The 27,395-nt window shown below is 53.1% G+C and overlaps 11 protein-coding genes across 11 annotated transcripts; 4 read left to right on the forward strand and 7 right to left on the reverse strand.

Annotated features, from left to right (window-relative positions):
* Nucleotides 1–605: 605 nt before the first annotated feature.
* PG985_006486 (uncharacterized protein) lies at nucleotides 606–3,107 on the reverse strand (the record flags this gene model as incomplete). Its single annotated transcript, XM_066826255.1, has 1 exon — nucleotides 606–3,107. One exon carries the CDS (start codon nucleotides 3,105–3,107, stop codon nucleotides 606–608), a length of 2,502 nt encoding a protein of 833 aa, XP_066685862.1.
* Nucleotides 3,108–6,780: 3,673 nt separating this feature from the next.
* On the reverse strand, nucleotides 6,781–7,825 carry PG985_006487 (uncharacterized protein; the record flags this gene model as incomplete). The annotated part of the gene is made up of 2 exons (XM_066826256.1): nucleotides 6,781–6,882; nucleotides 7,472–7,825. The coding sequence occupies 2 exons, from the start codon at nucleotides 7,823–7,825 to the stop codon at nucleotides 6,781–6,783; spliced, it is 456 nt and encodes a 151-aa protein (XP_066685863.1).
* A 458-nt stretch (nucleotides 7,826–8,283) lies between these two features.
* On the forward strand, nucleotides 8,284–9,241 carry PG985_006488 (uncharacterized protein; the record flags this gene model as incomplete). The annotated part of the gene is given in 4 exon segments (XM_066826257.1): nucleotides 8,284–8,317; nucleotides 8,353–8,591; nucleotides 8,602–8,742; nucleotides 8,864–9,241. The coding sequence occupies 4 exon segments, from the start codon at nucleotides 8,284–8,286 to the stop codon at nucleotides 9,239–9,241; spliced, it is 792 nt and encodes a 263-aa protein (XP_066685864.1).
* Nucleotides 9,242–10,300: 1,059 nt separating this feature from the next.
* PG985_006489 (uncharacterized protein) lies at nucleotides 10,301–10,513 on the reverse strand (the record flags this gene model as incomplete). The annotated part of the gene is made up of 1 exon (XM_066826258.1): nucleotides 10,301–10,513. One exon carries the CDS (start codon nucleotides 10,511–10,513, stop codon nucleotides 10,301–10,303), a length of 213 nt encoding a protein of 70 aa, XP_066685865.1.
* A 922-nt stretch (nucleotides 10,514–11,435) lies between these two features.
* On the forward strand, nucleotides 11,436–12,092 carry PG985_006490 (uncharacterized protein; the record flags this gene model as incomplete). The annotated part of the gene is made up of 1 exon (XM_066826259.1): nucleotides 11,436–12,092. One exon carries the CDS (start codon nucleotides 11,436–11,438, stop codon nucleotides 12,090–12,092), a length of 657 nt encoding a protein of 218 aa, XP_066685866.1.
* A 331-nt stretch (nucleotides 12,093–12,423) lies between these two features.
* PG985_006491 (methylglutaconyl hydratase) lies at nucleotides 12,424–13,511 on the reverse strand (the record flags this gene model as incomplete). The annotated part of the gene is made up of 2 exons (XM_066826260.1): nucleotides 12,424–13,036; nucleotides 13,126–13,511. The coding sequence occupies 2 exons, from the start codon at nucleotides 13,509–13,511 to the stop codon at nucleotides 12,424–12,426; spliced, it is 999 nt and encodes a 332-aa protein (XP_066685867.1).
* Nucleotides 13,512–14,162: 651 nt separating this feature from the next.
* On the forward strand, nucleotides 14,163–14,765 carry PG985_006492 (ankyrin; the record flags this gene model as incomplete). Its single annotated transcript, XM_066826261.1, has 3 exons — nucleotides 14,163–14,351; nucleotides 14,417–14,557; nucleotides 14,613–14,765. 3 exons carry the CDS (start codon nucleotides 14,163–14,165, stop codon nucleotides 14,763–14,765), a joined length of 483 nt encoding a protein of 160 aa, XP_066685868.1.
* Nucleotides 14,766–16,729: 1,964 nt separating this feature from the next.
* On the forward strand, nucleotides 16,730–17,347 carry PG985_006493 (uncharacterized protein; the record flags this gene model as incomplete). The annotated part of the gene is made up of 1 exon (XM_066826262.1): nucleotides 16,730–17,347. The coding sequence occupies one exon, from the start codon at nucleotides 16,730–16,732 to the stop codon at nucleotides 17,345–17,347; it is 618 nt and encodes a 205-aa protein (XP_066685869.1).
* A 453-nt stretch (nucleotides 17,348–17,800) lies between these two features.
* Nucleotides 17,801–19,599, reverse strand: PG985_006494 (uncharacterized protein; the record flags this gene model as incomplete). The annotated part of the gene is made up of 4 exons (XM_066826263.1): nucleotides 17,801–17,959; nucleotides 18,050–18,813; nucleotides 18,871–19,318; nucleotides 19,387–19,599. 4 exons carry the CDS (start codon nucleotides 19,597–19,599, stop codon nucleotides 17,801–17,803), a joined length of 1,584 nt encoding a protein of 527 aa, XP_066685870.1.
* A 1,453-nt stretch (nucleotides 19,600–21,052) lies between these two features.
* Nucleotides 21,053–23,372, reverse strand: PG985_006495 (P-loop containing nucleoside triphosphate hydrolase protein; the record flags this gene model as incomplete). The annotated part of the gene is made up of 2 exons (XM_066826264.1): nucleotides 21,053–23,085; nucleotides 23,162–23,372. The coding sequence occupies 2 exons, from the start codon at nucleotides 23,370–23,372 to the stop codon at nucleotides 21,053–21,055; spliced, it is 2,244 nt and encodes a 747-aa protein (XP_066685871.1).
* A 1,231-nt stretch (nucleotides 23,373–24,603) lies between these two features.
* On the reverse strand, nucleotides 24,604–25,413 carry PG985_006496 (uncharacterized protein; the record flags this gene model as incomplete). Its single annotated transcript, XM_066826265.1, has 1 exon — nucleotides 24,604–25,413. One exon carries the CDS (start codon nucleotides 25,411–25,413, stop codon nucleotides 24,604–24,606), a length of 810 nt encoding a protein of 269 aa, XP_066685872.1.
* Between the last annotated feature and the right edge of the window lie 1,982 nt (nucleotides 25,414–27,395).

The raw sequence follows: 27,395 nt of genomic DNA on the forward strand, positions 1-27,395 counted from the left end.
TCAACCCAATACATTTCCTATGAGTTGACACCTCTTGAAGGAACCTCGAAAACCTCCCTTTGATCCGAAAACCAGAAAACCAGAAACACAAGTACCGAGTCGCTCGCGACAGACGGGTCCAAGTGGGAAACGCCGACGCGCCCGACCAGACCACCGATGGGAGGCACACCCCAAGTGTGCCCTATAATATATAACGAACCTTCCGCCTGCTCTTCTTCCTTTCTCCTTCCGCCTCCCGCTCTCACCATTCCGCCTCCCCCCTAAACCGCCAAAACGTAAAACGTTCATATCATCCCACATCCACACGCGTTCAAACAAACAGGTTCTCTGGCGTTCTATTATACATCGTTTCCCGGCCTGTTTCCGGTTGGGGAACAAGAATATCGTTACTCCAAACCCAGATGAGAAAGAAAGAATTATTACGTTCCAAACATAAGCTTCGTAAGTCCTAAGCCATCCGAAAAAGGGGTGGTTACCCCAGCCGCCTTATGCGCGAAAATTAAAGCAAGGAGCAAACAAAAGTTGAAGGGCTCGCTGGGACAGAAGCAAAAGCCAAGGTTTTGCAACAAACAAACAGTTGCTAAAAACAGAGTCAAACGCTAATATCAATTGCTGCCGAAGAACAGATCATCGTTGGTGGTGAACATGTCGACTGTGCTGTCAAAAGCGTCATCGAACTTGCTGTCTCCTCCCAACATGAGCATGTTGGGGTCGTTGTGGGTGAACTGCAGCAGGATGTCGTCATCGCTGCTTTCCAAGCCCGTCAGGTTCGCCATGTTTGAGTTGTCGGCACCAGCACTGATCATAACATCGTGGCCAGGGGCAATCGGCTCGCTGTCGAAGTAGCGGTTACTAGACGGAGGCGAAGACGACTGGGACAGCTCAGGAGGCTCGTTGTAAGGACTCGAGATGCTCTTGGCTGGCGATGCCGGATGCGATGGCAAATCCGAAACAGCCTCTGGGTGAAGTGACATGTGTGACAGCTGCGAAACATACGAGTGTATGCTGGTAGCCGATGGTGAATGTGCGCTGGACGCGTGGTCGATTTCGAGCGTTGGCATTGCCGCGGTGGAAGACCCGGCGCCCTGGAGATTGCTCGGGTTCATCGTCACCCCACCCACGGAGATATCGTGCATGATGTCATCAAGCATCTCGAAGTCCGTATCGGGGTTTTCAGGCGAGTTGACTGCTGAGCTGTCCGAGTAGCCTGACAGGGAGGAAGTCGAGGAGATGGACTCGTTCTTCCTGCGTGTGCGAGATGACTTGTCTTTGCGCTCATCCATGTCGGGACGGTGCTTGCGTGGGCGTCCACGCTTGACCACCTTCCTTACTACTCCGTCAAATGCTCCGATGCACATGCCGCGTTGCTTGTGGCGGGTCAGAGCATCGTGGCGGGCAAAGCTGTTTCCACATTCACAGGGGTAAGGCTTGATGCCTGTGTGGATCTTGGCGTGGCGTTTGAGGTCGTGCTGGCGAACGAAGCACTTCTGGCAGGTCGGGCACTTGTACTGTCGGTCGTTCAAGTGGGTCTGAACGTGCGACTTGATGTTCTCCTTCCTGCCGAAACGCTTGTTGCAATCTTCGAAGACGCAAACCCACTTGTTGTCTTTAGGGTCCGGCCCTTCGATGTACTGGTGAATATCGTCCATGGTGATGCCGGTAGTCAATTTCGTTTGCTCGATGTCAATGTCGGCGATGCTGGCGGCACTTGCGATGCTTGCCACAGACTCGGTCCGCCTGTGGGGGGAAACGCGACGGGAAGGCATCTCTGTTGACTGGGAACCGTTGCCGGGAGTGAAATCCGATCCGGAATCTAAGTGGCGGAGGTCTGGCTTGACATCGAGTTCCAGGGGTGCCTGGAACTCGCTCATGAATGGTGTCATGGGGGACGCGTGATGGGAGAAGTCGGAGCTTGCGCTGAGGGGGTGTGATGGACGGGGCATGCCGTGGAATTGGGTCTGAATAGTCATCCCGTTGTTCATCTGTCCCATGGCAAGGTAGTCGTTATTGTCTTGAACCGGAGCGGCCTCATATGTTCCTGGCATGGGCATGGTGTGCGAACGCGCAGGGGCAGGGGCAGGGGCGATGGGCTGGACCTCAGCTGCTTGGCGCATCTCATCGAACGTGGTTCTGGCACGGCGGTTGCCGCGGGTAGGCTTGATGGTCTCCTCCATGGACTCGTCGTATCCCTCGGCGAACCTCTGAGGCACTCGACTGTGCTTAATGGTTCGGTTGTGAGGTGTGTCTGAGGGTGTAATTGGGAAATAGTCTGGCTTCGTGGTTAGCTGCTGTTGCGCACGCTTTGGTCTGCTGGGCGACTCACCTGTGGCATTCTGATGAGGAGGCGTAAGTGGTCTCTGCGAACCCTCCATTCCCGGTTGCATGTTTTCGAACTTGCTCACTCTGTCCATGATGCCGTTACTTATTCTTCTGGAGCCACGCCTCGAATGTGATGACTCTCCTTCCGAGATCCATCCTTGTGCACCGTTCGGGCTTTCGCTGAAGCTCATAAATGTGGGCGTGGACATGGAGCTGGATGGGTACAGCTCGAAGTCTTGAGAACTTGACATGCTCTCCGAGAAGCTCTCCTGGTTCTTCTTCATCATCATGTTCATCTGCGCTTCATAGAAGTTGAAGTGCAGGTTCATATCCTGCTGTGGTGGGAGCCCGTCGAAGCAGTTGGGGTCAAACCCTTGCATCTGGGGGGTCCCGTGGGGGGAGATTAGGTAGTTCTCGTCATTTGCCAAGTTCGAGATCGCTTGCTGGTTATGGCCCGGGCGAGCTATGCGTTGCTGCTGCGTTTCTCGCAGCACATGCTGTGGTGTCTGATTTAATCCTGTGTTAGTACGTTGTTCACTTACCGTTGGGAACTCCTGCCGTGTCGGGGTATGCATCGGGTGTCGTCGGGTGTCCAGGCTCATGCCTCGTCGGTGGGACATCCGCTGTCGTTGTTGCTGTTGCTGGAATTGATGCATAGGCGGCAGGTTACTGTTGTTGGTGGCGATCTTCATTGCTTCTGTGGCCGTGGGTGTCGAATTTTGTCGTCTGTGTTGTCGTAGGTGTTGTTGACGGGCCTGAAGACCGCTCTGTGGCGGATGGGACAGCATCGTGGGGGAGTCGAGTCCGGAATGGGGTGGTTAGTTGTCGATAGATGTTGATTTGCCTTAGGGGCTATCAATTGATCCGTAACTACACCGTGACGAAGCGGCGGTCAGCCATTGTCTCCTCTCGAGGGCCGCTCATCATATGCAGGGGGTGCGGTTACTCACCTCACGCAGCGCAAGCCAGTCTGGCCGGGCAAATGGGCTCTTTGGATTGTACTCAGCAGCGAACGAACTTGGCAGAACGAGAACTAGAAGTTGTCAATGGGCCTTGTTCAGGCGGTTAGAGAGAAGTCTTTTTTTTTTCCTTTTAGTCTTGCTGGTATTACCAGATAGACGGTGGTAGAGGGTATAGATTTGTTTGGTTTGGATGGGGTTTATGGTAGTTTGGATGTCCTCTTTTGCGGGCGACTCTGGACGAGATTCCACAAAAAAGAATAGACACAGGTAGGGATAGATACAGAGATCTGAAGTTGTGCAATCCCGGACGGCGCGGTGGGTTGTTGCAGGAGGACCTAAAGATAAATCGGAGGTGGTTTGTTGACCTTGGGGATGGTGCCCGTTGCCATGGGCGACGACGGGGCGGTTTGGCGCTTGAGCCTGAGCTTGGGCCGTTCCTGACTTGGATCGACCAAATCGGGGCTTCAGGCAGGCCTCTGCAGGCCCTGTTGGAGACTGCCCAGGCCAAGGTTAAGCCGCCGGTTTGGGAATCCTCCAGGCGATCCCTGGCGCTTGCTCACCGAGTTTCAGCGCTAACGCTGCTATCCACCCTTCTGATCCACCCACGCCCGGCCCAATTCAACCTTAAAGGCTCAACATGTGAAACGTCATCGCAGTAAGTCAACCAAGAGCTGCTTCCGACAAATTGCGGCAACAGCTCGCTCCAAGCTCCAAGCTCCAAGCTCCAAGCTCGACTTCGCACCACGATGGCGGCTTTTTTGTCTCGATCGGATTAAGACAAGGAAGCTGGCGAAGATGTCATTATCGGGAATGGCTCGTTCGTTTCTACGGCGGATCCCCCCGTGCAATGCATCCCGTTGAATGGCATTTCAAGCCGGTTTTGGCTCTGGCAAATCAAAGCAGTGTAGCACCTGGGCCAACTTTTTTTTCGTGTTGCTGACTGTCAACCCCGGCTTCCCAAGCCTCCAAGCCTGCAAACTGTTGTTGACGTTCAGCTGGGGTGCCGAGCAACGCAACATACGGTGTCAGCCAACATCTACTGACGACTCGGCTTACTTTTGGGCTGTTTGTATGTCCAAGTATGTAATTGCAAGTATGTAATTGCAGTGCTTTGCTCAACTGCTACTGATGCCATCATATCATGCCCGTCCAATTTGTTTTCTTGGACGTCAAAGTAAAATTCGTTATTGCACACGAAACATTTTACGGAGCAACATTGAAATTTCTCATCGTCTTAATATCATCATGCTTCTCGTTTCCCTGTTGACCGGCACTCGAGACACGGCAGGAGACAAAGGACCGTTGAAGTTGACTACAATTGATATGAAACATAATCTCTCGCCGCGTCTTCGCTGGTGCAATCCGATTTGTTCGGGAAGGCCAATGAATGTAGCCACATTGCGGCTTTCGGCAATCCATCTATGTACGCTTGACAGCTGCAGCTAAGATATGCAGCTTGCCTTCGCCCGCCCAGCTGTGTGGGTTGCCAGGGAGCAAAAACCTGGGTGCTAGACACGTAAGTCGCTGTCGAAATACGAACCAACACCACAGATGGAGACACGATGGGGTGGTTTTGACGAGCTGGACTGGCACTCGTCGGCGGTAAAGGTCGTATAACCCGTCCGGAGATATCGACCTGGCCTTCTCCACCGCTAACTCAGTGTACCTGCAGGCTGCAGCTGTGCAGTGTGCAATCCATATAACTAAAGATCGCAGGCCCTTTGAACCCTTTCAGCCGCATGTTCGCAGTCAATTTCGTATTAGACTGGGTGAACAAGGGAAATCGAGCAAAAGGCCCATCTGTGTGGCTATCCAGGAGCCTGGACCACTTCGAAGACCATGACAAAACGGGAAATCGCAGGTCGCAGATATCAGACATTGGCTCTTTTCTTTTCTTTTTTTGCCCTCTCGTAGACCCACTGTCGCGGGTGGCAACGTATGTACAACTGTGCGGACTCGAAATTCCGCGCTCCCGGAACGCCTAATCGCTCGAGCGCTGTTGGTCGCTGCCTCCCTGCATCAATACTTGTGATTTCCGCTACTCTTCTGAATTATCTGATCCTATCTAACGCCTATGTAATAGGTGCAGATAGGAAAGTACTGTAAACGCGCCTTGCCGTGTCTGGTCGAGTTGCATTGTGACAACCGGCCGTTTCTCGGGAGCCCCGCAGGAGACGGATTTGAAGAAAGAAAGGTCGAAGCAACGCAGGCCCAGAATACCAACACTGGTAGACTGGATAGCTTTCAGGCGAGCACAGTGCCAATGATGGTATGGCCAGAAAACAGGTACGATTACGGGCATGAAGGTCTACACTTTTTGTCGCGCAATCGTTGGAGGCTCTGCTGACCAGGCCCGCTGATTGTCATCTCGCGTTGAAGCTTGGTGGTTTCTCGAATATAACCCCGTACCTGCCTGCCTGCCTCTTCACAATCCATCGGTTTCGGCATTTCGAACGACACGTGCGATCAAGATTGGCCACGTCTTTGGTTGCAGGCGTCTAATCTCTGATCCTCCGCTGTCTTTTGCCAGGGAATTGTACTTCGTCCTTGGAATTGGGGACCGAGGTGCTGCGCCCAATATGACCGCCATTCTATTCAGCGGTGTCGGGTCGGGCGTCAACGGGCCCAACGTCTACCCGGAAGCCCTCACTATGGCCTTGGCAGTTCAATTCAACGCTCGTTTTCGCGTGCATGCTACCTCAATGCTATACCCCCCAAGAACAGGAACAAGGTGTGCCCGGCGCCCTTTTCCAGGTGGACGGAAATAAACATCTCGCAGTTTACCTCTTCAAATTGGGAGCCGCGATGATTGCAGTTTACGGCACCCCAATGCTGGTTTTGTCCTGATAGAGGATGCGATGTGCAGTGACTGGGCTCCTCGAGAGCTACTGCGGCGTACCACTACAGTCTTTACAGCGAAGCTCCAATGCCCCCGGCCATCCATGCCTAGATGCTTCAATGTGCTGATGTCGAAGCCCCAGGAAGTCATCCACCAGCTGTGCAGCCCGATGGCTGCCAACGAGCCCACGCCGAGGTCGCTCGACCTGAGGTTGAGTTGCAAGTTCAATACGAATTTCCACAATGATTGGTCGATGGGGCAGCTCAGTGGTGAAGTTGTTCTATGCCATGGAAACTCAGAGCTGACAGCCTACACCGGCTGGCAAGTGACAATGAGGTGATGGTGGCAGCTGCTTCGTTTAGAAGCATTGCAGCTTTACTCGTCTACTGAATCTCACCTGCACGATCATGTATACGCCAGCAGCCAGGACAGAGCGCTGCAGCTCATCGCTGTTTGTTTCAACGGAGCAGTATCGAATGCGGACTCTTACTGCCCCTTTATCTCAGTGCAGCGGGAGGGCGACGAGAAAGGTAATTGCGCCTACGTAGTTGGCCCTCCCCAGCGATCCATTCCTATGAGAGTGTTGGAGGAGAGCACAGGCAGGAAGTCAGGCGCATCTGTGTGTACAATCACCTCATGCAGATTGCACATGCCCCTGGTCTAGGGCCAGCCGCATGTCCCGGCGTGATCCTGGCTCAAGCCCGCTTCCGCAACATCGTAGGTATCTGCAGGCTTTCTGGGCTCGCCGTTGAGGTCATGGGGCTGGTCACATTAGACACATCAGGCGTGTTGGAAGCACCACTTCAAGCCAGTGGCATTTCGTAACCCATGTTCTCGACCGCTGTTGGCAAGGCATATGCTCCGGCACCGAGATAGGTAGACCCACCGAGGATGTCGTCGCCCACCTTGACAGGCCACAACACACTATGAGGCTCATGATAAGGGCTCATGGTTCCATCAACTAACAGGGGATGTGGTCTAGTGGTATGACGTTTCCTTAGCATGCGCTACTGTCTCTCCTGGAGCACGTAGACGGCATGGAAAAGGTTCTGGGTTCGATTCCCAGCCTCTCCAAGACTTTTGCCCTTGCTGTCGGCACGTCCTTGTTGGCATCTCATCGAAGACGCCGAGATTCATCATGATATCCTACGTCTGAGACTGTATTAAGACAATCCGTCGAAAGCCTGCTCTGAACTCCTACGTTGAGGTTCGGTCGTCATGGCGATGTATATAGGTATGCCCATTGATGTATGTATTCGTGTTCGTAGTGCATTTACTTTTGCACCTGTGCTTCTCGCAATTCCGGAAGTTAATATGAGTGCATTCATTTCACGGGGTAATATTCAGTTACCCTTGACACCCAGCCGATCTTCGCACCGTACTTCGAACCCGTTCTTGCAGCGGATATTCGAGGCCGTGCCGCCGTGACATCGGTCATCATAATCAACTCGTCGTTCCCGTCGCCCCACCATCCGGCCGGCGGCGAGCGGCCTCTCTGGGTACTCTTGTTCTGCTTATGGTAGAGCCCCCTTTTGTTGATCAGGTCGCCGCCGTTGTCCTGGCTTTGGACGAGTGGGAAGACGAGGTGCGACAGGTACTTGCCAAGGAACGGCTTGAGCCGCGTCATGCACACGCAGGCGGTGCCCAGGCTCATCTCGAGTAGGGACCAGACGGTGGCCGAGCCACAGAACGCTTGTACGGGCATCGTATAATCGTATTCTTCTCTTCCAAACGGCTACTCGTCGTACGAGCCGGATTGTTCTTGCAGGGTTCTTCGACGCTTTCCTAGAATACAAGAGTTCCGCTTCATCATCGTGGGTTATGGTTGAGACCCCTGAGGCGATCGCGGAGGGAGTTGGGCATGGGGAATTCAAGCCTAACTTCTAAGTCCGGTCTTAGCAAGGGAGTCTAGGCCTTGCGAATGTGTTTATTTTCTCTCGATAGGGTGGATTGGCCCGCCTGCCTTTGCGGCACAAATCTTACGCTCCCGGCAGTCGGGCCCGTCCCCATGGTGTGGCAGAATGGGGGGTTATGACCACGAGGACAATACCACACTCCTATCATACCTTTCTGGCAGCTACCACCCTGTACGTACCCAGCAATTTTCATACCCTTTGTTGTGTTTCATATTACATGCTTGACCATTAAAATCAGCACTGAACCATGGGGTCCGTTACGTCACCCAAGGCCGTTCCGGGTGCCATCAACATCAACGAAGCCCTCCCTCTCTAGTCCCCCAAGACATCACAGCTGCCTGGTGCTCCAAGTTTCTGTTAAAGAAGGTCAAGTCAGCCACTATTGTGAAGCAATACCATGGGACCGCCAGCAAGCTCATTGTGAGCCTTACATATGGAGATGGCATTGCTGGACCCAGAAGCATCTGTGTCAAGGGCGGGTTCAACGCTGACCTGATGGCGCAAATGCCAGTTGTGAAGTTCGTCATCCGAAGGGAGGCTGAGTTCTATTACTACGTTTGCCCAGCTCGTCGACTTACGCCTACCAAGACCCTATCTCTGTCCCACCGATATTGTCAATGGGCAAGGCATAGTCGTCATGGAGGATATGTCCGCTGACACCGAGCTTGGAAGCCCGTTGAAGGTGAGGATCCATGATAAATCACGTGTAAGGCAGAGGGAAGAGGAAAGAGTCGTGAACACGGTAGATGACGTCCTGTAGCCTTGGGCGGTTGATACCTCCGCTCCGCGCAGGCACCTGGACCCCAGACGAGTCCAAGTTTCCCTAGCTGACGGGTAGCGATGATCTGGCAGCCAACCCGTACAAGTCCATGGTCCTGGCCCTGCTGTCGCCTGCGGCCTTCACAGACCGCTTCGTCGAGGGCAGCCGCCCGCCCATACCGGCCAAGCTCAATGATCGCGAGCGCGTCATCGCCACCTTCCGGACGCTCTGGTATGACACCTCGGCGGGCCACTCCAAGTTCCGCTGCCTCATCCACGGCGACCCGCACGCGCCCAGCACATTTGTCCGCGCGGGTGGCCTTTCGGGTTTCCTAGGCTGGCAGGGCCTCTGTTTCGGACACCCCTTCCATGACCTGGCCTACTTCCTGGTCGGCGCGCTGATCATCGCAGACCGCTGCGCCCACCAGCGCCGGGCGCTCATCTAACACTACCTCGACACCCTGGGCACGAGCGAGGTCCCTAAGTTGGGGCTCGACGACGTCTGGGACGAGTACCGCAAGCTCGCGTTTCACGGGTTCGCCTGGGCTACGGTGAAGAAGGGCTTGTAGCTCGAGGAGCACATATTCGCAATGCTCGAGAGACACACTACGGCCACCGTTGACCACGGCACGCTGGGGCTGTTAGAATCGCTACCGGAACATGGCGAGCACTGGTGAGGGGAGTAATAGCAATAGACCATGAGTTTGCTTTGGCCGAAAGCGCAGATTTGAGTTGGTGTTCAACAAAAGCACCTGAAAACAAGACATCGCTTTCTAGATCCACGGTAAGGCAAAGACAGCAGGGCGGGAGATGGGTCACAATCTGAAGATATAAGTTTATCATGCTTTACATTCTCCTCCCAAAAGATGCAATTGATTCGTTCCTACTCCCAAAAGTAGAATAAGTCCTGGGTGCCATCAGGAGCACCTAGGCAGGATATGTTCTGACCACGGCGTTAGCAACTACGGTCTGCAAACAGAACGCATGGAAAGAACAACTTGCCTCATGATTCGGGCAAATGAAATAAAATAGCCAGCCCATCCGTTGTTACTGGTATCCGATAGTCGCGCTTAGTTATTTCCTCCACTCTCTGCCGTATCAGGCCAAGCCATCGCTCTCCCAGGACCCTTCGATGGGCAGTCTCTGTCAAGACCCTTGGATGGCAAGTCTCGTGAGAAGCTTTCCATCTTGGTGAGCTCTTCCTTGTAGTACGTCGTTTTTGGATCATACGATCTGCGATTGTTGAATATCCTTCTTGTCTGATCTTCTGCCGTATAAGGTGAGATATTATTTGAAACTTGGGAAGAAGTTTCATACTTTTTAGGGATTTTTAATACCTTTCTTTATAAATCTTAGTTTATTTCCAGTGCCTCGAAGTCGTCCTTACCTGCTTGAGTCGTCCAACTTGGACGCATCCTCTGGTGCCACTGATCTTGGGTTCTGTCGGTGGCTATTTACACAGGTAGTTAGACAGGTGTATATGAAGATGAGTTCAAAGGTCGTACTCACTGAAGGCCTCTCAGCGCTGGTCGTTCGCCATTGTTGAAGACTTTGGAGTACCAGAACGTCAGAAGGATGAAATACTTGCCGCCTTGGCCAAGGTCGGCTTTGACCGCATCGGGGTTGGTCATCTGGATGCATCGTAATGCTTGGTCGATGAACCACCCCGTCTCGTGCTGGTGGAGCTCTTCCGGGCGAGTGATGACTCGGGGCGGCATTATGATGTGGAATGGTGTCTTGAACTCTTGATGGTGGTTTGTTGACGTTCTGAAGGTGAGGGAGGCACGGTAGTGGTTGTGTTGGGATGCGAATGGTGAACAGCCTGCAATAAGAACCAAGTTGTGCTATGGTAAAAGAATCGGTTGCTTGACCAATGACGGATTTATCTTTCAATGATTCGGGGGCTTCACATTAGGTAGGTAGGCAAAGATATTGTGCCTAGCGTTCAATTACAAACAATCTGCATTCATTTCCTTCCACACACTCACCTTTCACTTACCAATCACAAAGTTGACCTATACCCCTTACCACAATTTGAACAACCTTTTTCTAATAAAAAGCGCGACATTCTCTATCCAACCGCAACCAGTAACTGCACACAAGATGGCAACCAACATAAAGGTAAATACAGTATTCCATACTCAGCGAACATTAGAACTAATAAATATATGGATCGACAGATCGAGAACTTCTATCGCAAGCTCAGACAGCCTGGAGACTGTCCGGGTCGTGGACGCGGCGTGCTCCTGACGAATGTACCAGAAAATACAACGGATACACGACTCTTCAACCTGCTGATCTCGGCCGACATAGAAAAATGCAACATCTATCGACTTCGGGGTAATACAGCATTCTACCTCATGCCTCCCACGACCAACGACGCCAAGAAGGCGCAAGGGTATCTCAATACAATTTCACCTTTACTTCACTTGACAGTTTCACACACCTCTCAAGCGTGAAGTTCACCAAGCGCAGGTAACTACCTGTGAATTAAATTTCTCTACTACATCCTTTCCTTCCATCAATATTTTAACCATCTTATCTGATATGTAAGCACACATTTGACCACGTTCCAAATGCCAAACAACTAACGCTTCATACAGATGATTCGCTATCATCGTCAACTCCAAAGTCATCGCAATGGACGAGGATACCAAGACCAGCCCACCTGCTTCGACTGCGAAAGGACCAAGGGTTGTACGAAGACCCGAGGAGCTTGACGAGCACGAGGTCGCAACAATCCAAGTCATCATCACGAAGAGCTTAGCTCAACAAGGCGATGCAGGCCGAAGCGCCACAGAAGGTGACATAGATGGCTTCACCCAGGCGGCCATCTCCTCCCTCTGGGATACCTCACAGGATGCGAGAGCCCCAACACAAACCTCAAGATCCGGATTTGCTCTACAAGTTGGTCGCCTGGTTGAGGACGCACCGGCATCTCCGCCTGGTGCCAAAAGAGAACAGCCCGACACCGACCAAAACAGCCCTCGCAAACGACAGAAGACGAGCGACAAGGGCAGTCTTTCTGTCTTGCCTCACCGGGCCAAAGGCGCCGCAGTCTATGCCCGCGTCGAAATCAACAACGACGATCTTGCATTCAAGATACTGGACAAAAACATGTCTATTATCAAACAAGAATGGGCGGAATTCCAGTCCAAGGATGGAAAATTCGACAAGATACTACAACTACGGGTGATAGTGTACCGGGACACGAAAGAGACGGAATACGTCAAAAAGTGGAACAAAGAGGTTCTTATTAGGAGAGAAGATTGTACCTTCACTGGCATAGTTCTTTAAAGAGTTTCATAAATTGAAAATGAGTGAAAAAGACAAAAGATACCCATCCAGGTCTTAAGAGGGGTTTTATACGAGGAATTGCGCCGTTCATAGCATCGAATATGTTAAGTCTACCACATAGGCACAACTAAGACGGTAGGTGGCATTAGATGATTCTCACGAAGGCGCATGCATAGCTTGTGAAATATCGAAATGTATCAAATCCCTTCCATCCTGACGAAACCAATCACGTCTTTTCGCTACGAAATAGCAACAGGGTCGCCATTAGAGACATTGGCCGCACCCGAACCACCAAGCCACCCATAGATCAACGTTCCGCGCGCTCTCCGGTTTAGCGGCCCTTGAAGACAGGCCTCCTCTTCTCCTTGAACGCCAGCAGCGCCTCGTCCCGGTCCTCTGTCTTGACGACCCGCTCGTACATGGCATTCTCCTTGTCCTCGCGCGCCCACGCCACCGCCTGGAGCCCGGCCCGGATGGCCACGGGTCCGCCCTCACAGATCTCGGCCGCCAGGCGCACCGCCTCGGTCAGTGCCAGCTGGCGCGCCCGGGTCGCCATGGGCGAGGGCTCGCCCTTCTGGGCCTCCGCGCCCTGCTCGAGGGCGTCGCGCTCGTCCTCGGGCAGCACCTCGACCAGCCGGTCCGCGATGCCGAGGAAGTAGGCCTCGGGCGCCGACACGCGGCGGCCCGTCAAGATGAGATCGCGCGCGCGGCCCACGCCGATCAGGGCAGGCAGGCGGTAGGTGCCCCCAGCGCCGGGGATGATGCCGAGGCGCGTCTCGGGCAGGCCGATGGTCGCGGTCGAGGCGAGGACGCGGAAGTGGGTCGAGAGGGCGAGCTCGAGGCCGCCGCCCAGGGCCATGGAGGAGATGGCGGATATGGTGGGGATGGGGAGGTCGGAGAGCGCCGCGAAGGTGTCGCGAAGGTTACCGAGGAAGTCGGCGGTTCTGATTGAGAAGATGGAGCATTAGTCTTGGCTGGTCCATGATGGAGGAAGAGGTAGGTATAAGGCATGTGAGTTTAGCTTGACACTGACTCTTCTGGGGTGAAGCTGCGTCGCTCCTTCAGGTCGGCGCCAGCACAGAAGCTTGCGTCGACGGCGCTGGCGAGAACCAGAGCTCTTGTCGGGCCCTTCTGATCTGGGCCGGCAGCTCCGCCAAAACGAGGCGACGCTGGGATTTCCTGGCCGTCGGCAGTGTATTGTGATTGGACATCGTCGATCTCTGCCCTCAGAGAGGCGAGCAGTGCTTTCGAGATGGCATTGCGGGCGGACGGCCTGTTTAGTTCGAGAATCCGGATGTGGCCCGAGTTGGGAGCTGGTAGATTGACGACATTGACAATAGGCCCAGTCTCGCTCGAGTAGGCGCGGACGAAGCGGAAGCGCGCTAATGAGCTGAGTCGAACACTTATTCGTGGCGGCATGGTCAATTGGTCTCTTGAAGTTGGAAGGAGATGGCCGATTGAAGCATCTCGGGGGTGTTTCGTGAGGTCGCCCTAGAATGCCGAGGCCCAGCTGGCCCAGGTGGGTGACGTCGGTGCAGCTGTGCCGCGGCGTCTAGCAACGGCTAACACCGGGGCGTCCACCTCACGACAACCTTCTGTTCAATCCATTAATTCTACTTGATGATCTAAGTATTTGTCTTTCTCCTTCATTTCAGCATGATGAGTTGAGTTGAACGTTTCTTATTGCAACTTAGTATGGAAGATATAGCAGACCGTAATCAAGGAGACGATGGTGTTGAGCTACACTGCTTGGTAGTGATGTCGCCCAATTCACCCAATCAAGACGTTATCTCACTCGAGAAAGAGCCTCCCGTCTTCACTCCACTTTACTAAGTACGCAAGGACATGTCACAGTCGGTCTTCCAATGTGTTCGAGCAGTTTTGATACCTACCTTTTAGCTTCCCTTTTCCCACGCCAATTACCTCGCATTGCTCACAGAAAGAACTACCTCGCAAACTTTGATCCAAAGTAAACGGTTACGTCTTGCAATACATATAAGTTCCGTCCCCTCCAATTGTTGCAGCACAAGTTCAATCAATCTCTAGGACTCGAGGGCCTCGAGATCCTCAATGGATCCACACTCTGATACATCTGATGCCACCTCGTCGGCGCGGACTGTGAGCGAATTGCCCCCAGAAGCCATTGCATTCGCTGGCCGAATGTATGATGCCGCTCGCACTGGCCAGGTCGATGTCTTCAAACAAGCTCTCCCGCTGGGTCTGCCACCCAACATGACCAACGAAAAGGGCGATACTCTTGTATGATTTCTGAGCGAGTGACCATGAAGAAATCAAGAATGCCCGCTGACCTGCAAACGCGACAGCTCATGCTGGCTGCATATCATGGCCATGCCGACTTGGTGGAGTTACTGATGCAGCACGGGGCGGATCCAAACCGTATCAACGATAGGGGTCAGAGCCCGCTGGCGGGAGCTGTGTTCAAGAAGGAGAACAGGGTGATCGAGGTAAGCTGTGCCTGATGCCACAGACCAGAACCCAGATTGACACCCGACTATGTAGGTCCTGCTCGAAGGCTTGGCTGACCCGGACCACGGATCTCCTTCAGCGATGCAGTGTATCACTATGTTCGATCAGGAGAGCATTTGGAAAGATAAGTTTGAGACGGCCCCAGGCAAGGGCAAGGGCGAGGTTGAGAAGTTGGCATCATCGTAGATGACGGTTTTCAGCTTCCCAAGGTCGCACTCTCAACTTATCTCAATGTTGCCTGGGATCATGTACGCTAGCATTGTCAATGGAGGTATTCAGCTTCTTCGAGATTTTGAATATATGAGAGTATGTTCAGCTTGTCTACCTCCAGTTCAGAAACCGTTTAGAAGCCCGTGACTTATCAACGCCCCCAAGGGTGCTAAATCAACCGTTTGCTGGGTTGGATACTTGTCGAGCAACTCCGGCTTCGCTCGATTTGATGATTTGGCTTCGGCAGACCCATGGGTCGCGGGATAACCAGTCACGACTGAGCATGTTTTGCATTCTCAAACTCAGCTTTGGAACCTGGTAGCATTGACCAGACCAAGCAGAATTGGTTCAATTGACGAGGCATAACCTGAGCTGATGCCGGATTTGCGATACAAAAGACATGACTATTGATTTATTTATAGTGTTTGAGAGATGATATCTGACTGGCTGTGTTGAGGTGTCGAAAAGGGGTAAGTCTGATGCTTGGAATAACCATCTCCCCGACTGAAAAACTTCCTGCCGTGCATTCAACCCTTCGAAAAATAGAAGGAGAAAGGTTTTTGTCTACTCTGGTTAAAAGAGGACAATTTACAACTGACTTTCGAGATAAGGGATGTGGTCCACATTTGCACATTCAAACATGCGCAACTGAGGGTCGCTGCTCGCCCAGCCAGACTCAGGGGGTCAGCACGTCTCATTATTGCGAGTTATGCTGCTTTCAGCAGACTGCTGTCGTTATTATGTCCGTCATGAAAAGTTGTCATGTCCGTCAGCGGTGATTCCAGGCTAAATTGAGCTGCGGGAGAGAGAACAGAACGCATTGGCTAGACCAACCACACTACGACCCCCTATTCGTCTTTATTCATTGCCAGTCGCATCACCACCACACTACCTTTGCAATGGCTATAGGACGACCGTTTCGGGTCACATTCCCTTAACTACTGTCCAACTGTGGACAGAACGTTGACCAGACCCCCCGGGTGGAATAACACGCCCCCTCCCTCTCTTCACACACAGCACGGTTCAGACATTTTAGACTTTTTCTATTCAGTGTCTCCTCGCATTGAAATATCAATCGGAGAAATCTGGATTGATGGTTAGGCGAGTAGCCCAATACAGTACGCCTTCTACCGTTTATTCCATTTCTGGGAGTGACTGAAATAATATAAAAGGCCCAATTCTTTTCCCTCCCATTCTTCCCAGCAAAATATCTCTCTCGGGCCTCATCTTCTCACACATACCTACTTATTCAACCGTCCACTCTATCGTCCACTCAACTCGCCAGCGGCGATATTTTCTCGTTGATCAAGCTCGTCTGATTGCACCACTCTCAAATTCCATCAAGAGAAACAGAAGTTCCTCTTCATTCTTTGCTCTTTCCTACGAAGATTGATTCACGCCATCTTCGAAACGTCTCCAACCGAAAGAGGAACAATTGGTCCTTGAAGTTCCTCCCAAGCATATCTCTTCCTCATTCTCGCTCTCTGTAGCGAATACTTAACATACACCATATACCCTTATTTTCATACCCAAGAGCAAACATGGAAGCCAACCGCACAAGCAGCTACTGGGAGGACGATATCCCTTCAGCCCAACCGGCAACACCAATGACCTGGTGGACGGAACGACCACTCAATCAGCACTCAAGACGTGTTCCTCCCCAATCACGCAGACGCACGCCTACTAGATCACACCAAAGGAGACGAGAGACACTCCGAAACCGCAGGGCACGCTCGCCAGCCCCTGTCCCTCAGCCTCCATGGCAGCCCACGGCAGCCTTTGCACAACCGCCCACGGCAGTCTTTTCACACCCGTCGGCCCCGGCCCCGGCCCAGTCGCCATGGTATCAACCACCCGAGATACCAACGCCGGCAATCCCACAAGTGCATGTCATATCTGAGTCGCCCCGATACTCACCGGGATCCCCAGCTGCAATGATAATGTGTGACACCCCGGTCGCACCTGTCGGTGCCCAGACAGCAGTCTTCCAACCCAAGCCCCTGGGCCCCGTCTGCCAGTCCCCGGCCTGGTACGTCCTAGAGACGCCAACGCCCCGAAAGCATAGAGACAAGCGGTTAGAAGTATCCTACCTCATAAATCCACAAAAGGAGCAAGTACCACCGCCTCCACAGCCCAGTCAGCAGTGGCCGCGCTCCCTTGACGAGGTGGAAATCATTGCCCCCCGGCCTAGGGCCCCAAGTCTCACCTGCCAAAAAGTTGAGGCGACTATAGCTAGATGGGAATCAGATAGCATCTTGAAGGGGGGAGAGCTGGCACGAGACTTGGAAAGAAGCAGCCACCAGCTCAGGGTGCACTGGACATCGCCGCTGCAGGTATTGCCAGACAGCCGCTCGCTCTCGCCTCCCCTCCTGACGCCTGCCGGCAACGAGAGGTTGCAACAGCTCTTCGGCCGGGAGGCGCTTGAAAGGGAAGTATCAGAGATGGAGTTCACGAGGCTGCATAACTTGATGGAAATGGAAAAGAAGCAGTGGGCCCGCTTGGACTTGGAGGAGCGGCAATGCAATGCTGATAGATCTGCTCGCGCGAGGTGGGTCTGATCGGGTGTTTCTGGTCGTCGTGGAAAGTCTACGAAAGGTGTACGGAGTTGTGTGTATGTATGTTTGCGGTCAATCCAGAAGCACTCAAAATGGGTCGATGGATTTCTTCTGGATGTTTTGTTGTTTTTTTTTTTTTTTTTTTTTTTTTTTTTTTTTAGGAGAGAACAGTGGTCAACGTCTTTCCTGATCCTGTACGTGTATGACGAACACCACATGAGTTTACGAGATACCCTGTTTACAAGCATCAACGTTCAAAGGTTTTGGAGATTTAGATTGTTCAATATATCAGGTCTTTCCATTTTGATTTACTACATGCATACATGGGTTGGCAAAGCAACGGACTTGCACCGTTGAGAGCGAAGAGACGTTTCGATGATAAAAGAATCAATTGAATGCTAACATTACGTACAATTGTGTTGGTCTGATATCATGTTCTAACTGCGCTGATTTTGTCTAAAGATCATGCCGCGCATGCTTGCTCTTGTGTCGCAGCATCTCGCCGTACTTGAATAGGAGGAAAGGTATCGGTATGAAAGCTATCGAAATGAATGCCAATGTCGAAGAAGCCCAAGCCACACCGAGGTAGTCATACATTGCTGTCGCAAACAACGGCTGTGTATGAGATGATTAGCATGCTTGTCCTTTGCAAAAGATTGTGAAATTGGGAGAGAATCCGAGTGAGTAAAGAGAAAACAAACGTACAAAACCAGCGCCAAATCCACTCCGCAGCAAGTCGTTGCCAGCAAGAACGCTCGCGATGTACTCTGGGTAGGCATCGCTGAGGTAATTCATGACGCAGTTGAAGAGCAAGAAGGTGCCGACGCTGAACCACGCGGTGCCGATGATGGGTACGATCCAGTGGATCTCGGGCCGCGAAGTCCAGCCGAACCAGAAGAGACAGATGGGGATGGCGAGGGAGCCGATGAAGGCCGGGGGCAGGCGCCATTCGGGCTTCAATTCGCCATTCTCGTTGAACTTTGGCTCGATGTACCTGTGCTGGTACCAGGCGAACGGCGGCAAGACCACGAACACGCCGACGAGGATGCCAATGAAGGCCAGGCCCTGCGTCCCGAGGCTGAAGCCGTAGATTCCAGTGAAGACCAGTGGGAAGCTTTCAAACCATATGTATAGCAGGCCGTAGACGAGTGCGATGTACAAGTCGAGAGCGAAGACGATGGGCTCCGTAAACAGCAGCGAGAATGGTCGGATCAGAATCATCGACATAGCATCCTTGGCGGTCATCTCCTGTCCCACTAATTCTGGCTCACAAATGAGCTTGTCATTACCCGTGAGCTTGCGGAGACGGCGAGCCCGGCGGTAGAGGATATTGGCCGACGACGTCTCGGGTAGGAAGAATATGAGAAGAATCAGCGTGGCGCCAGAGAGCCACATGATTTCCCATATGGTCCAACGCCATGTCTCCTTTTCGACAGCGAAGCCACCGACCAAGGGACCGAGTGTAGGGCCTAGACGGCTCAGTATGAGTTACAAAAAGTATGGGCAAGTTTTAAGGCGTGACTTACCACAAACAGCGCCGATACCCCAAACCGCCAGGCCGTATGTGCGCTTGGCGGGCGAATACATGTCTCCGATGCTGGCACCTCCGGTAGCGAGCGATGGGCTGCCAATAAAGCCGGTGATGAAACGGAACGCCAAAAGCATCCCAAAGTTCGTCGCCAGGGCTGTGGGGACCTGGAGAGCGACGAACAAGGCCAGCGTCAAGATGTAGATGGGATTTCGGCCCGTCTGGGGAATTTCAGAAAGGGGCGACCACAACATGGGACCCAGCCCGTAACCGGCCACAAAAAGAGTCAAGCCCAGAGTCGCAGCCACACGGGACACACCAAATTCTTGAGAGACTCCGAGAATGCCGGAGGAGTAAATGGCAGAGCCGATGTACACACTGAAGGTAAGAAGGCATATCTCGAAGGTGACGAAGAACTTCTTGGGCCGAGACCAGTTTCGAGGGTTCTGCAGAATGTCAGATAAATCGAGGCAGAGACACGACTGCAGTCCAAATAAACTGGGGTTTATCGTACCTCAGGATCGTCGGGACCGTACCAGTCGACAATGTAGTGGTCCTTGCCTTTCTCGGGGTCGACGTGGCGCTCATGGCTACCAGGGGCAATCGCTCCATGGTCTACCTCCGTTGCCGAAGAGGAGCGAGAGTCACGTAGCGGCTGCCGTGGGCCTTGAGCAGGACTCTCCCGAGACGAACCTTCAGGCGCGGTGGTCTGGCCATACTGAGCCATATTGGCCGACTTTTTCCGCATGGACATACTTGGTCCATATCGAAGGGTCGATTTCTTCGGGGTACTTGAAGACCTTGCCACGGCTAATCAAGCGCACGCACTGACCGAAGAACGTGTCTCGAAAAAGGCCGACCATATTAAGGGTGCCACCGGTTGGTGGTTTGTCGCAATCGAATTAGTTGAATAGAGACAAGACTTGACAGACAGAGCGAAACGTAGGGCTTCGCAACCAAGAATGGCTTTCAGTCAAAGGGAGATAAGCAATAACCCAAGTGCACATAAGAGGTAAAGACAAGGAGCGATGTTATAATGCATGGTAACCTATGGGGATAACCTGTCTCACTCCCAAGAAATGACGCTTGGAACCAATCAGGCACGTCATGCATTTTTACCTACGACAAAGGCGACCGTACATGGCGGGCGGTTACGCCGGAGAGCTCCAACGGGGAAACACTATTTGTCCGTACCCAGGTGGGTATGTTGTCAATAGCATCATGACTATTGATAGACTGCAAGCCGCCATGCAGAGCCCTGTCAATCGGGAAGCGTGCCAGAAAAGCAAAGTAGACCCGGGGAAGTCTTCAAGTCCGAAAGCGATGAGTGGGTGTCCCTCCAGTTTCTCAGAAACACGTGGGTAGCGAGCGCAATCGACAAGTCATGATATAATGCAAATTTGGTCCCACCGAATATAAGAATGCGAATCGGGCAGATAACCGAGATCTTGGAAAGGCTGTGGGCGCCATGGGGCCATCATGCGAAAATAGCTTCGCTTTCGAGGCTGGTGATTGCAGAGGATCGATGACGTTGGTGACGGGGGACGGGTAGACCTGATCGCCGCGGAAGCTAAGAATCGCGGCCAGCGCTAAGATGCCCCCTAAGCAACTGTCAGGTAATCTTGCCATCACTTAACTTTGGCTCAAGTTGTACGGCTAGGTTAAAACCATGTCGTTCTAGGTAAGCAGGTTAACGTTAGCTCACTCTCTGATCGCTGGGGCAGTCTCACCAATTTGCAGATCAGTGTTACGCCCGAGAGTCAGTCCGCTCCCCGACACTCGGTTTTGACGACATGCACATTGCAAAGCTTCAATCTGTTCTGTGTTTAAATCTACTAATACCAACCTCTTGAAGACGACAAAGGGAAAGGGCCTAGGGATAGGCGGCAATGAAGATGTAGACGAAGAAGAAGATGAAGATGGGGAAGAAGAATCAAGTATGCAGAAAAGACTGGGCAGCTGATAACCAGGCCGATGAAGAATGGTAAAAGAGATGCGCCTGAGTGCAATATGCTGAAACAGTATCCAAACAAAAGCATGGGATACCCCCATCAACCCCTAAACGCCGCGCCAATGCAACCGGCCCAAATGCTCTGCTCTAGTTCTTTTTGGCCCTCAAACACCTTCTAGCTATGCAGATAAACACCGCAAATGACTTCGCCTCTACTTCTACCCCTCTTCTATGCGCGGTCGGCCACCAAACCCTCGTACGCCCTCTCGACAGCACGGCCGCCCATTCCAGGAACAGCCCGCAACTGCGCCAGAGACGTTATGGCGCCATCTTGCTCATCTCTCGTGGCGGCCAGATAATCTACCAAGTCGCGCGCTTTCTTCGGCCCGAACCCCTGCAGCCCCATGATAGCGCTCAAGTCTTTCGAGTTGATGATATCGAGCAGTTCTTGCATATGGGGTGTCAGGGGTGTATCATCGAGGGGAAGGTCCAGCTTGAGGGCTTTGGCCTTCTTGCTCTTCTTCCGGTCCCGCGAGTAATCCTCCTCGTCGTCGTCAGCCTCGGACGCGTCGCAATCCTCGCTTTCCGTTTGTCGGTGGACCTTCTTCTTGCGGGAGACAGAGCTGCTGCCTGACTCGTGGCCAATATCACAGCCGCTGTCCTTTCCCTGCGCCTTAGCCGCCAGCTTCAACTTGAGCCTTTCCATCTTGGCGAGGAGCTTCACCTGGCCTGGGAAGTACGGCAGCGCCATCTCGTACATCTTAAGCGCACTGGCGTCCTCGCCCCTCTCCTTGTGCTGCCTTGCCATCAACAGGAACCTCAATCCTTCGGAGTTGGAATCGTCATGACGACCATCCTCAATCCGGCGCTCGAGCGCGTCCAGGCGTTTCTGCACTGCATCGCTGATCTCGGGCTGGGGCTGGACTGGTGCCTCCTGACTACGCGAAGCCTCCCGCGAAGCGAGAATTTCCGCGACTTTCTTCTCGACCATGGCTTCAATCAGGTCTGCTGATATGGCGGGCGGGGACGGCTCTGCTGGAGCGGACGTCGAGGCCGGCTTGCTGGGTAGGGGTAGAGAAGTATGCACAGGGCGGGTAATCTTGCTAGGTCGCGCTATGCCGCTCTCGATATCTGAAGGACGTTTGTAAACGGCCACTGTTGAACGCTTGACAGTGGTGTTGGCTGGTCGTGGAACACCGGTGGGCGAGGGCGAGGTCATGGCGATGGTAGGTTTCGCGGGAACGACAGGCTTCGAGCGGTCGGTGTAGACATTGAAGAGCTTGACAGGTCGATCCGTGGCCGGCTTCTCCTTCTCCTTTTCCTTTTCCTTCTCCTTGGCAGCTACTGCACCTGCATGGACATTGTGAGCATTGAGAAGCGGCCGGAGAGGTTGTCGAGGCACACCTGAGACGTTGCCGGGATTGGTACGAGGGACCTGCTTGTAAACGATTTCGTTTTCGATCTCACGCACTTCGATTCTCTTGGCTCTGGAGCTGACGTTGAGACTGCTAAGGGTGTCCAGATGATAGCTTCGGAGAGGCGCAAGGTTCAGAATCATGACTGTGATTCCGTTGTTCTGGCCCAAGGAAAGGATCCGGGTCATCTTGGACTCCCGGAAGGGAATACGTCGGTCGCCTCGTGAAATTGCATCGATGCACTGACTCAGCACAAACAAGCTCTTGTTGATTGCTGCCGACTCGACGAGACGCTCCTTGCCGTTGTCTGTCCTCCGGTTATCCTCGGATCCGGCCAGATCGATGGCCGAGGCTGTGCTCTCCAGTACGCCCTCCTCTGTCACCTGAGTGACTTTGACACGAAGAATGGCATGACTCCTGCTGCTGTGGGCATTGAGTTTTGTCGACGCTGTTACGCGGTTGAGGTTGGACTCAATGTATAGCTTCTCGAAGTCCTTCAAGTCCTCGCATGGCCGTTCTGAAAGGCCCACGACATGCGTCTTACCATTGGCTTCACGCAACGGTAGGCCCGTCGGGGTCCGCTTTTCCGGGGGTTCGAGCAGGTCGAAGACTTTGTCGTTGTAGATTTCGTAGTAGGACAAGGCCACAGTCACCGTGGTAGCGCCGTTGGTGTCCTTGGCAATCTTCTTTGATCTACGGAAGACACCGCTGAGAAGTCGAGGGATCACACCGCGTTCGGCCAGCTTCATCCCTCCTCGCATGGTATGTGTTTTACCGGTTCCAGTGACGCCGTACGCGAAGAGGGTGACATCGAGACCTTGAAAGAGCGACTTGAGGTGAGGCGCAACTAGAGAACATGACAGTCAGTAAGGGTTCCCCAGCTTTCCAGACGTGTCCTCGTCGAGGCCATGGTGGTGGCGTACCCTCGGCGGTGAACAGCTCCTCTTGCGAGGTCTGTTGGTCGTAGACGCTGTTGAAGGCGAACGTGAACTCCTCTGCTCCATTCTTGGGGCTCGGGATCTTCACCAGGGTGCTGGGTTTCCCGTCCTCGGTGCTGGCGGCGTGGACGATGATGTCCTTGTCGAGCTCTTTTTCAAGCAATGGCCGGATTCGGGCCACGACGCGTACGGACATGGCGGTGAGGAGGCAGAAAAAGAGGCTTGGGAAGTCGATAGATGCCAGACGAATTCCCAAGGGATGGACCTAGGTGGTGTGCAGTACAATAAGACTGATGATATGGAGTTGGCGTCTACGCGACTTGGTGATCCCGGTCGCGTCTTTGCCCGCTCCTTTCTTCAAAGGCCTCGAAGTCAATTTGTGTGGGAGATTAGCATGAAGAAGCTTGGGCTCACTGAAGCCCCTAGCTTTTAGGGGCCCTTTCCTATCCTTCTAGCGGGTTGTCCCGACAACCCGCTAAAAAAAGAGGTGCTCAAACCGGGTAAGAAAGAAAAAAAGCACAGCGCACGTCGCCCTACCGCCAATCCGTCTGTCCACATTTTATGGAAATCATCATTTGGCAGGCAGCCTCTCCATCAATGCATCTCCAGGAAAATGAGTTGGCTCGGCCGATCCCGAGGTGTGCGAGCGTTGGTTGCCAAATAACTGTCTTAATGCTTGCCTACCTTAGGCATACAGACCTACTGTACTGCCTACTCTCCCACGCTTTTGGATTTCCCAGAGGCTCGGAAATACGGAGGGCCTTAGACCATAGCCCGCACTACCTAGGTACCTAGCCGGCACACCGGTCTCATTCCGAACACTGAAGAGCTTCACTGCCAGAGTCTGGTCAACTACGAGATTTACACCCAGGCAGCCAGAATGATGTCGCGTTTATTGGATTTCATCATAAGGCCGACGTTCCCAAACTTAACAGGCACCCAGGCAGCCTCCGCAACGTCCTAAGTCAGAGCTGTGCTGGTAGACACGTGAACGTCGAGCCCGAGACATGACGAGATGAACCCAAACCAGCAAATTGACGATGTCTAGGACACGAACAGGCAGCTGGCAATTTTGCGATTTCCAGTTCCATTTCGCTCGAGCCGAATCATAGCATTGCCTCTATCTTCTCGGGAGTGCATTGAATAATATAATCCAGAGGGGCCTTCCCCACATTCACCCCGTATCACGACTCGTCTTCCTTCTCCATTCTTCCGTCTCCCAACCCCCAGTTCATTGCACATCTACGGATACTTGCTTTAAGCAATTACACGCACGACTGAGCCCGCCCGTAGAGAATTCTACCCAATTTTCAAAACTGGCAGGGCGCGATGAAAGCTACTTTGCAGTGCCATGTGTTCGATCCTCTGGTTGATGTCTTTGTACATGCATGCTCTGACATATTCGTCAGCAATACCCTGTGCTAGAGTTAGTGAGGGGATCTCTCGACTCGTGTCTGTCTCTCTATCCGACTTACCTTGACGAGCGTGTACAGCTCTTTCTGCACTTCCGCCAGCTCTCTGTCGCTATTGATGCGTTTGATTTGGAAGCCTTGGCCCTCTAGTTTGGCCAAGAGCGGCTCGCTCTCGTTGCGGTACCTGTCCAACCGTTCCTCGATAACGTCTTGGTCTGCATCCTCCGGCCTCCCGGACCCGCCCGCCCGGCCGCTGATCCGCGACGCGGAGACCGAGAGGGGCGCAAACAGATAGATAACCGGCTGCACCGAAGATGCGCTCTCCATCCACTTGCTGACTTGTCGGTGGTTTCTGGGGAACCCATCCACCAGCCAAGCCATTCTGTTCTCGTGTCGCATCCCCCTCTCGATCTCGTTCCACACCAGAACAGCCCCGAGATCGTCGGGCACGGCGGGGCTCTTGGTACCTGGTTTGATCGGCAGCGTGGAGACGACTGACGCTCGGTCGTTGCTGAGCTTGCGCATGAGGTCGCCGTAGGACAGGTGGGTGAGTCCAAATGTAGAGGCGAGATACGCGGACTGGGTGCCCTTGCCCACGCCCGGGGCACCCAGGATGAGGATCACGAGAGGCTTTTGGTCCTTGCACAAGCCCCTGTAGTCTTGCACTTTGCCTGGCTGCTGGAGGGCTTGGGAGGTCTTCCCAGGCCCGTCTTTCTTCTGCAGAGCGCACCAAAGATGATGAAGGCCGAAGCCCAAACTGAACGACAGCCAGATCGCCCTGATTCTGTGACCGACGCTACTGTAGCGCTGTCCGAAACTTAACATGGTGTCCATAGTTGTTGTATGTGAAATTGAATGTTGAATAATTGTTGTGTTGCTACGCTTACTCTACATGCTGTTGGAGAGCTGCATCTACTGCCGCGATCTGCAGCCCCCTTAAATATTTGGAGGCACTACAGCTACAGACTCTTGAATCCATTGTTGAAGCTTGAAGAACTTTCCAGAGGTAAACCGAGGAGTCGCCAATGAGGTGGTCTTTCGTCAACAATCGCCGCCTTTCTGCTTAGACACATGCAGTTCCTCTAACATGTCAAGGAGAGGTCACAAAGAGTAAGACATGGCAGTACCGAGACACATGTAGATGCATCTTCGCAACGGTAGTCAGGCGAAACGAGATCCGGACCCAGCCCATCTACCTATAACACCAAAGTCAATAGATCGAGATGCAGCGAATTGCCACCATACACGAGGCTGTCCGTACCTTTGCCGGAGCTTGTGGGCAGGGTTGAGGATTGGATACCGTACAATTCAGGGGGGAATGTCTTGGAAATCCGGTTGAAACAAACAAAGTCCATGCTCTCATCCCTTCCCACGTGCCTTGCGCCAGTAGTGGTTTCGTGCGCCGTTTCGGTTGGCATTGTTCAATGGTGGTTGATTGTGCCCCTTGCAGATCTCTTAGTTGGTGGATGGTAGCCCCCAAGTCATGGCAAGGAAAAGGATCGACCAAAATGGAGGGGAAGCTCGCGCCATGTGTTCGCATCGTCGGTTCGGACAATACATAGTTTCGATGTCCCCAGATGACGGAGGAGAGTCTTGTACATTATGTATCTTATGTACCTTATGCAGGTGTGGGATGAAAATCATACAACACCACCTCCGCACCTGGCTGGCCACTTGCAGCACAGCTCATACAAGGGGGAAATTGAAGAGAGGGTAATCACTTTACATGTTGAGTATGCAGAAAGTCGGCCACGCATCTGACAGTATCTTGTACCGGGTAATTTTAAGTGCGTCCCTAGGTGCCGGGCTGCAAGTGCGGGAGTTGGCAGTTGGTGTCGATGCGTGTTCTAGTGCCCCTTAATCGAACCGGGAAGATGCTGGGTGTGAACAACCTGACGAGATGCAGCCAACCAGATTAGTCGGAGACGGTGCCAGGATTTCGCAGGTCTGTTCGGGACGATCGGACGTGGCCAATGACGGGTACCGACTGCTCGGCAAACGGGTTTCTGTTTCGAAGTTGACCGGGTCGAACGTGTTTTGCGAGAGCTGCCTCTGCATGCCGCCCATCCCTTTCAACCTACATCTTAGCGATGAATTGATGGGACTCTGTCTGCTACTATGTACCACTTCATGACGTTGTGGTACTGGAAAGGCTTGGCTTTGAGCACTACGCTACTTCGATTTATCGAAGGTAACCCGCCAACCGCTAGCCGAGTCGTGCGTGCATGGAGCTCCCCAGTAAGCTCCCCCAGCCCGCGAGCCGGTTTCTAACCACGTTCGAATTATAATTATTCTCTTGAGCCGGTGGCCGATCCGACGCGGAGTTGTTCAAATGGATGGGTTGATTGATCATTAGTGACCTGTCGAGATATTGCAAGAAACCGGATCCGAAATCACGCCGGTATTCTTTCATTCATGTATGATCGTACTCGGTCTGATCCGAGTCCGTCTCCATGTGCTACCTACCCCTTCGGCAGCATTGTGCGGGGCTCGATGCGCTCCGAAATAGGATAAAGTGAGGATGGCAAGGTAGGAGCAGAATGCAGGGGATGCATGTCTCTATCACTGCACTTGCAGTCGCATTGAAGCCATGTCACTCCAACATACAGCTATCAACGTCGCATTTATTCCAACAAGACGCAAGCAGACCGCCAAATAACCGCACAGGAACATGAAAGTCGCCCCATTTCTCATCATCCCGGCCGGGTTATTGCCGAACCCGGAATGATCGCTTCGAGGAATCCTGCTCGGGGAATTCTGCGTGCTTGATGCGCGCTGCAGTTGCTGTATCATAAGGTGCATCATAA

The sequence above is a fragment of the Apiospora marii genome (genome assembly GCF_038362585.1).
Source record: "Apiospora marii strain CBS 49790 chromosome Unknown utg000004l_segment0_segment0, whole genome shotgun sequence".
NCBI lineage: Eukaryota > Fungi > Ascomycota > Sordariomycetes > Amphisphaeriales > Apiosporaceae > Apiospora > Apiospora marii.